The 9,581-nt window shown below is 36.4% G+C and overlaps 2 protein-coding genes across 2 annotated transcripts; both read left to right on the top strand.

Moving 5' to 3' along the window:
* Positions 1-6: 6 nt before the first annotated feature.
* LOC118751221 (techylectin-5B-like) lies at positions 7-579 on the top strand. The gene is made up of 2 exons (XM_036485999.1): positions 7-224; positions 316-579. Exons 1-2 carry the CDS (start codon positions 106-108, stop codon positions 455-457), a joined length of 261 nt encoding a protein of 86 aa, XP_036341892.1. The 5' UTR covers positions 7-105; the 3' UTR covers positions 458-579.
* Positions 580-6,730: 6,151 nt separating this feature from the next.
* LOC118744183 (microfibril-associated glycoprotein 4-like) lies at positions 6,731-8,528 on the top strand (the record flags this gene model as incomplete). Its single annotated transcript, XM_036476991.1, is given in 5 exon segments — positions 6,731-6,991; positions 7,061-7,167; positions 7,235-7,441; positions 7,531-8,172; positions 8,250-8,528. Coding segments are annotated over 5 exon segments (1,218 nt in total). The 3' UTR covers positions 8,386-8,528.
* Between the last annotated feature and the right edge of the window lie 1,053 nt (positions 8,529-9,581).

Genomic DNA, 9,581 nt, shown 5'->3' with positions numbered 1-9,581 from the left:
GAGGATGAGCGTTATGCGAAATATGCAGAATTCGCCATAGGCGATGAAAGCGACAACTATGCTTTGAATATATTGGAAGGGTTTTCGGGCGATGCGGGCGATTCTATGAACGAGCAAAGAGGGCAACAATTTACTACTAAGGATCGCGATAATGATAAGAATGCATGGTATAATTGTGCTGTCAAGTCTGGGGGCGCTTGGTGGTACAATCGCTGTCACGATAGGTGAGTATGCGAGAGATAAATTTCACATTGTATACATACTTACATATCTGCACTATAAATTATTTTGTTATAAATTTCCTTTTTCAATCAGTAATCTAAACGGACGATATTTGTTTGGTGAATACTATGACCATTCAGAAGGTGAGGGCATCGATTGGTACACCTGGCATGGTCACGAATATTCACTGAAGTACGTGCATATGGCTATCAGGCCGAAAGCAGCCATTTCCTAAAGCTGAAGGCAAAGTACATACTTTTATACAGTAAATATTGTATGGAAAAAAATTTTCGAAGACCATAGCATGTTATTAAATGAAAATAAAAAAGTATTTAATATGAAATGTTTTCGCTGGAGTAAAAATTTATTGAGTCTTGCTACAGCTTATAAGTTTAAACAGTTAAACAGCTTAGAATCTTGAAAAGCTCAACTCAAACTGGGAAGAATGTGGTTTTTATTTATTTAGAATGGATCTTCTTCCTGCTTACAGGTCCTTTTATGTTGTTCATGGGTATCCTTGCTACCATTGCCCATCTCATGGTGTCCAATTTAAGTGCCCCTCTTCCCGAAGCACAGATTGTTTCGATAGCACTAAGAGAGAGGTGAGGGGGGCGGCGGGGGTATTAGACCCCAGTATAATGTTGAGATGGTGACACCAGCGCTAGCCGGGATGCGAATTCCGTCCAAACACTTTCTGACATCTCACCGAATGATGAGCAGAAGCTGCTTGGATCTCCGCCAGAAAATGATACACTCGTCCAAACTCGAGAGCGAAAGCAGCGTAGTGGAAACGTCTCAAGTGTTATATGGAGAAAGGTATTAGCTGCGAGGAGACTAGGGAATTAGCGAAAGAGGGCATTGGGCCACCTAAAATGACAGTTCGGATTAGAGAGCCCTATAAAAGAAGTCCACTTGACAGGAGCAAGCCCCGAGAATGTTTCGAAACCTATGTACGCGGCAGCGTGAGCCAAGTAAGTAGTAATAGTGCCCACTGCCGAGGCAAACCTGCCTCGTGAAGACGCTCAAATGAAGAACCAACATAACGCTGTAAAGCCTATTTTTTACGGTTACACATTTCTTCCGGGATGGTTATTCATTCACTGCCAGGATTCTATAACTGCGGAGTGGATAAAGGCCGCAGTTCCGAAGCTTTCGCCCTGGAAAGCGGGAAAAGAGGAAGGTGGTAGCGGATGCCGAAACTTCTGGTGGGCTTCTTCCCAGAGCTGGATAGCTCCAAGAACAGGAACTCGCAACACCATTTCTTTCATGTCAGTTTAGGAATAAATAAGTTATCAAAAATACCAAAGATAGGATTGAAAAAATAGGAAGCCCTATAGCCATGGGCGTAGCCAGGTAGGGGCAGGGGGTGCTCGAGCACCCTTTCCCCCCCCCTCCCCCCCTAACTTTCAAATTATATATATATAAAATAGTACCCTGAAATGCCACCTTAATAGGGTCGAGCATATAAATGATGGGGCTTGTAGCCACATATAATGCATCCGCTGTCGCAGTTGAAGTAAGGTGCATTCTCTTCTTCTCGTCCAAAATCAAAAGGAAAGGGTGCTTATCACGATGGCCTTACTTTCCAACCAGTGCAAAGCTCCTAATACTCTCTCGGTCCTTCTTGCGAAAAACTCAAGTCTAGTCAAGTCAAGTCTAACAAGCATTTTATCTGCCTACTTTGAGAACAATTTTTCGACAAGCATCCCCGTTAGGAGCGAATGGTGAAGTGGAAAAAGCTAGAAACTAGTCCTATTTAAATCTTCAGCGATGGTTCCGAGCTAAGTAAGGTTCTGCGCCAAACGCCGTCAAGCAAACTACATAAATATGTATCTCCAAACGGATTACACACATATGGCTCAGATCGGTTTTTATTGTACAAGACAACCACCGGTGAGCCACGAATTAATGGAAATAAATCTGAGTCTCTAGTTCTCCTTGATCATCTGTCCGTTAGCTCAGAGGTTGGTTTAATCAGCGGACATTGTTCAACAGAAATACACAAAGGTGTAAGCGTAGAAAATGTTAAAGAGCATCAAAAATTTTCTCTGTCACTGTATTGCCTGGTCCTAAATACGACAGCGTAACATGAATTTTATCTAAAAGGATTGCCGAGCGGACTATTGCTATTGCTTCACAATTTGTGTCTAATGGGCCGTGATATATGAGATGATTTGTGGGATGGTCACCGTACCCATAGCGAAAGAAAGAATTAATTAAGAATTAATTCCGTTTCTAAGTACCAATTTTGTATACAAAAAATAAATGGAGTATTAAGGGCCGTTTTCTCATCCAAGCTTCAGTTTACCGGCCACTTTATCGTCTCGATATACGAGTTTTCGTTTTCTCATCAGCGCATTAATTTCTCGAATCGATAAACTGTTGCTCACCCGATGCAACCTTTATCTGCCCTGTTAGTAAAGGCAACTTTACTGCTTACATTAGAAAACGGCCCTTAAAGGAATAAAATTATTCCAAATATCGCCTGAAGAGATAAGAAAACGACTCATTCAGGTAATAAGAAAACGACTCGCCTAGGCGAGTTGCCTTCGGCCGACGTTTTAAAGTGACTATTAATAGGAAATCTTTACGATGGCAATATTACCGGCAATAAATTTGTTTCCGAGGACGACACGTTTTCTTGGTTAGCATTGTCTTGTTTGCATTCATCGCTACAATACATACACAGATCACTCTGATGAAATATTTTTTCGTTGAAATATTTTTACGATTCATGGAGATCTTTTTTTCTTTCTTTCTTCTTCCGCTTATGTTTTAGCTTTGTAGAACCATTGATAATATGTAGATATGTATGTACATATGTATGTAAATTCTCAAAATAGAATTTTATTCAATAGCAAACAAAATCAAATTCCATCGAAATAACTACATTTGTAAGTAAAACAGCGTAATTACACGGTTAAACATTTCGGTTTTAATTTTAAATATTTTGGACTGCATATATAGCCAAACTAAATTTAGTTTCAAATTCAAACCTTCCAATATTAAAAAAAGAGAGCACATATCGATGGCTGAGTGGAAGATCGACCTATCCCGGCAGCCAGTTCGAAAACGCTCTATCTCAAAAAACTTTTCAAGAACGCCCTATTTCAGAATTTAATTGAAAAACACCCTATCTCAAAATTCGGTTCAAAAACGCCCTATCTCACTTCAAAAAGTATTGAAAATATGCTGATATAGGGCGTTTTTGAATCGGAAGCTGAGATAGGGCGTTTTTGAAACGAATTCTGAAATAGGGTGTTCTTGAAAAGTTTTTTGAGGTAGAATGTTTTCGAACTGGCTGCCGAGATAGGTCGATCTTCCACTCAGCAGTCGATATGTTGGGTTTAGAATTTAAACCCAAAAATTTTCTATTTTGGTTTAGATTTTAAACACAATTTTCTATATAACTTAGAAAAACTAGAATAAATGCATTCTGGTTTGATTTTAAAACAAATAGGACCTATATTTGAAACCACGAACTTTTTGGTTTTAATTTTAAACCACTCATAGAAACTTCATTTTCTCGGGTGCCTTTGACTACAATTTAAACCAGAATATATTAAAAATTGCTTGAAACTATTGACTGGCTTGAAAAGTAGACTATAAAAGCTTAAGAAAGGCAGCAGTCCCAGCTCGGTTTAAAAATGAAACCCAAATTTTGACCGTGTAATTATTAATTGAAAAAATGTATTATGTATCATTTTCAAAAATGAGTCACTAAAGTGGTCTGCTATTGCAATAATATTGTAATCGTTAATCTGAATAAATAAAACACTTACTAATAAAATAATCGAATGGGTCAATGGTTAAATTTTTTATTAATTTATTTAAATACAATCTTTTGCTAACGACAATCGCTGCAACAAATGTGATTCCATTTCAAAAATAAACGAGACTTTTTACATCGTTGTTATCTCCGACAATTTTTTGCATTTCTTTTTGAATACTGTCAGGCCATTAGGGAATGTAAAATTGGATTTACTGATGTTGCAGTTGAACAGCCATTATATTCATATGCATGCTAGTAGGCCACTGTAGCCCAGTGGTGAGAAGTACGTGCTATAACACCGTAGGATCTGGGTTCAATTCCTGGCAACATTTAAAATTAGAAAGTTTTTCTAATAGTGGTCGGCCCTCGGCACGCAATGGATAACCTCCGAGTGCCTAGAAAAAGCTTCTTATAGAACGATTTGCCGTTAGCAGGCGGCATAGGATTTTAAGCCGCTTCATTTGTGTTATAACTTCAGGACGCACCCCAAAAATTAGATAAGAAATTTTTTATTAAATACTTAGCAAAAGTTAATCCTTAACAATGAATTAAAGATTCTACTATTTTAAGTATAAATAACCTTGGAGCATGATTCTTATCTTTCAGTCGGGCCAACTCATCGATCAGGGTTGCCAGCTTGGGACACAATTTTAAATAGGTAACGTGTCATAAAAGGGGAAATAAAAGATATTTATTGCATAGTTTTTTGTTCCTATGGCCGAAAGTCCGATGCTACTCATTATAGGCGATGTATGTATGTCGAAAAAAAACTCTTTTATAAAGAAATGAGTGCTATAAATATTTAAATACATATGAGTTTACCATACAAAGTGCTTTAACAGTACTTGGGCCAATCTATTAATTGTACAAAGGGGTAGTATCATTTTTGGGACTTCGTACGGCACTTCATCCTTAAAAAAAAGTTGCCAGCTCTGTCGTCGATATTCTAGTAATTGCAAGGTAGCTTAATACGGCTGTATAAGTGCTTTAAGCGACACAAACTCACGCATTGTTGATGTTGCCCTGAAAATAATAACTTTATTTGAGCGCAGCTAGTGGTTTATAAAATTGTCATATTTTAACCATTCCTATATCAGTTTGATAGCTTGATTTACCCACTATAAGATAGTGTAAACTATTTGATTCTATTTCCAATGATTATATTTAAAAATCGCCAATAAAAGTAAGTGTTTGCAAAATTGTATATTACAAAACTCTAAATGGCAAAAGTTAAATTGTGCGAATTCGTCCGAAAAATTATGTTTAATAAGCCTTTAGCTTTCAATAATCATCATTACTTGTAAGAGTTTCTTTCAGTTAATTTTGAGACTTTTTTTATATTACTTCTGAAAACATTGTTATTTTTATTACATCCACAATATATATAGATATACTTAGTATATGTAAAGTTTTAAGGTTGGAAACGTTTTATTCGTAAGAAAATATAAACACTAAATATAATTAAAGATAACTTCCACAAGAAATACTACCTTTACTTGTTAAGCTTCCACTTAAGAAAAGGACGAGCTTTATTAACACTTTCAATCCATCTACCCAGTCTTCATTATTGATACAATTTCTTACCAATGCGACTATTCGAACCATGCTTTGGTTTCTGCTTTTTTTATGTGCAAAATATTATAAAATTAAAATTTGGTTCACAATATTTGTTTTCTACTTTAACTATACAAAACTAATCACCTTACTGATTTCTTCATTTTTCTTCTCGCCATATTTGATCCGCTATTTTGAATTTTTGAAATCTGATTTCAGATTCGTAATCAGCGACTTCAAAAATATATGAAAACAAAGTGGTGTAAAATTGTGTCAAAGCATCTTTCAGCAAATAGTTTTGCCCTCCTAGATTAGGATTTCGAAACACTGTGCGTCGCAAAGCAAGTGAGTGTTGGCTATATGTATAAAAATAAGTAACCAATGTTCGTTTGTCTATTACAATTGCAAAATTCGGGAGGTCTTCGCAGTTTGCTTTGAAATTTTGGCCAACTATTTTTCTTTGCCTCGACAGGGTTGTCATCTCTCTCGAAATTTAAATTTAATCAAATATGCGACGGAAGCAAAGTTTTACTACAGGGTATCAAAACAAGAGTATTCACAAATATTTTGTAAGTAAAGTATTTTTAAACCGGGTTGCCATCTTTCTATGTATTGTAGAATAGATTTACACACATACATATTTACATACATATCTTTGACTTAAGTAAATGAAATATTGCAACAAGCCACATCCATTTGGAGACGAATTGTAATAGAGTTACCACCTATTTAGTTTTCAATTGAATATCTGCCAATAAAGCTACCACGAACTCTAGAGTCGATTTCATTTTGATTACGAAAAGGCTTCAATTTTATTAGTTTAAATGAAGAGAAAAAAAATTACAAAATTTTTGTTTTAAAAAGTTTTTACTGTACCGGATAACCACCTTATCCTAATGTAACAACAAGAAATATTGCATACCCACAACCATTGGGATAGTAAGAATATTAGAAATGAATACTTTTTTTGTTCTTTCTTTTCGGTTCAACCAGACAGAGCCACAGCAAGGCGTGGTCGGGTACCTCCTTTTATGATTGTAATAATTAATACAAATTAAAATAACGAAAGTATAATTTAAATACTAGTTTAACCCGTTTTATTCAGGTAATGAACTTAGTTTCGCTTCCTGTACGCTTTCTCAAAAGCACTGCTGATACATAATATTTTTTCGTTTTATATAGCGATAAGAGTATGTCAAATAGTAACCTAGAGATAATGAGAGGCGACAGATAACGAATGCGGCTACTATCCTAAGTATTTAAACAGCATCGCCTTTGAACATTTTCGATTCGGAATTTATAAGTTGCATTTAAAATATGTGGCTACGAATTGTGTATTTAGCAACTGCGCTTCTATATTTGTCCGGAGCGGCTAGTGCTTTTAGTACTGGCATGCAAGGATTGGAAGGTAGTATGCAAGAACGCAAGCAGGATGCATTGAGCGTAAGTACCATCAAATGCAAAAAAAAAATAAAGTGTAAGAAAATGCTATAAATTAAGTCAATCCTGTAGAAATTTCTATGTGGTGTCAATTACGAAAAATGTTACGGACAAAAACTAAGCTCAACCGTCATTGTGAATGATGACAAAATTTATAAGACGGAAGTCTACGAACTTACGTGAGTGCATATCTCATTATTATTTGATGATAATTTCTTTATTTATGTTTACTTCACTTCTACACAGACCCCCAGCGAGTCTCAACGATATTTTAAATGAACAAAACAATTTATTAACGGCTATGCAGCATTTGGAAAACAATCTACAGGAACAGGAAGATGGTGTACGGAACAAGTTACAAACAGTTGAGGATAAATTGAGAGAACAGGATATTCACACTTCAGAGCGTTTCAATGAAGATGCAGAGTCCTTAAAATCAGAGCTAACGCAAAAGTAAGTTGCTTGCTCGAAAACATATGTACATATTACTGGCTTTTAAACATGATTCTTATTTATTCATTTTCAACGTTTGCCCAATGAAGTTTAAGCCGACAAAAAGCCTCAATCTTAAACATACTTAATACCAAAATTGAGCGCCTACGCAAGAAAATCGATAAACCGGCTACATTTGATGCAAATGCTGGCTTACCTGCCAGCTGCGCTGACGCATTTGAAAAGGACGTTAACGCTGAAAGTGGCATTTACACACTGTATGTGCCCGATTTTGATCTGCCACCTTTCGAAGTGTACTGCCTAGCAGATCCGAATGGCGGTCCTGCTTGGACTGTGGTGCAACGCCGCACAGATGGCACTGAGGATTTTTATCGCAATTGGGATGATTATGTTGCAGGATTTGGTGACAAGGAAAATGAATTTTTCATTGGATTGGAAATATTGTATGCGCTCACAAATGATCAGCCTAGCGAGTTGTGGATCCAGATGGAAGATTTTGAGGGAGAAGAACGTTATGCTAAATATGCCGACTTCGAAATTGGCAATGAAAGCGATAACTATACCTTGAATGTATTGGAAGGGTTTTCGGGCGATGCGGGCGATTCTATGAGCACACATAAAGGTCAACAATTCTCAACTTACGATCGTGACAATAGTAAAAATCCGCAATTAAATTGCGCTTACTACAATGCTGGTGCTTGGTGGTATAATCACTGTCTTACTACTGATAGGTAAGTGTGTGTCTATCTATTTCCATATGTACATATACGAATATCAATGCTTTTCATAAAAAATATTTTTTCAATAGCAACCTTAATGGAAAATATTTATATGGTGCACCGAGTCCATACAACGAAGGCATTGGTTGGTACACCTGGCATGGACGAGACTATTCACTCAAGTATGTGCAGATGGCCATTAGACCGAAAGATAAAAGTCATTAATGAAAAAACAACAAACAATTTCTTAGTTTTTAATGAAACTTGAATGTTTTTTATGTTGTGCTCTTTAAGTAAAGTAATGAATCATTAGTTTTTAAAGACCTTTAAACCGACTGTAATACCACAATATAACTGTGCGAAAATTATTGGATCAGAGCCTTTATTTTAGGTGCGTTCAATGGCAAAATATGTATGCACTGCGTTCTTTAAAATCTCTTTGCTTTCTTTCCGGAAAATATTGGTAGATTTTTAACCTTTGTTGGTAAAAATGGTAGAAAATAAAAAAAGAGCTAAAAAGTTGGTAGATTTACAAATAAAATGGTAAAGTCCGTGCGAAGGTAGTAAAAATATTATACCCTTAAAATTATATTATTAATCTCAGTGGTTTGTTACAGTGGGCCGAGGACGGTTTTCTTGATGCTGCGACATCGCCTATTCGTAACTGGATTTACTACGACGGCGATCTTCAAGAAGTGGAAGTATTGAAAGCGGAAGCGTACGTTAAACAATTAAAGATCTTAATCACGCATCGGAAGTAGAGTTACTGCTAGAGAGTTTGAATGCAATGGCTTCCGATAAGGAAATATGGGAGATAAACTGTCTTCCATATTCACCAAAGGGCAGATAGGGAAACTGAAGGCTGGGTCGAAGCGACGAAATTGGGCGGAGGAGGATATTGCGCAATCAATAACATTGTATACTGCCAGTCAAAAGGCATACAGGACCTATAAAACTTATAAGTCTTCCGCTTATTGGCAGCAGCTACCCGTAACACAATCTTACTGTTATGATGTTTCGTCGGCCTCAACATTAGCACCCGTCAACTATGTGCAGGTGGCGATATTAAGAGGAAAATATTACAGAGAATATTTTTAAATAAAATAAAACATTTGTAAAGCCCTTCTTTTTTTCAGGTGTCATGGCAAAAAAGAAACAGCCAATCTTTTATGACTTCGACTGCAAAATGACTTCCGTTTTGCTTCGAAGCATGCTGCAAAAGTCACAAGATTGTGGCTATAATGCAGTTGCTGTCGTATGCGATCAAGGAGGTACTAGACGTAATATATGTATTCTATCATTCTTAGCTAGCGTCCATTCTTGTTTACTTGTACATTTGATATTACTCCTCTTTTTCGACAAAATAATCGGTAAAACTGTGTTGGCCACCGAAAATTTATCTGCTAATTTCTTTTTCTAAA

The sequence above is a fragment of the Rhagoletis pomonella genome, unplaced genomic scaffold, assembly GCF_013731165.1.
Source record: "Rhagoletis pomonella isolate Grant_MI unplaced genomic scaffold, Rhpom_1.0 Rhpom_scaffold_00001, whole genome shotgun sequence".
NCBI lineage: Eukaryota > Metazoa > Arthropoda > Insecta > Diptera > Tephritidae > Rhagoletis > Rhagoletis pomonella.
The sequence above is the reverse complement of the archived record's forward strand: the minus strand, read 5'-3'. Positions and strand labels throughout refer to the sequence as shown.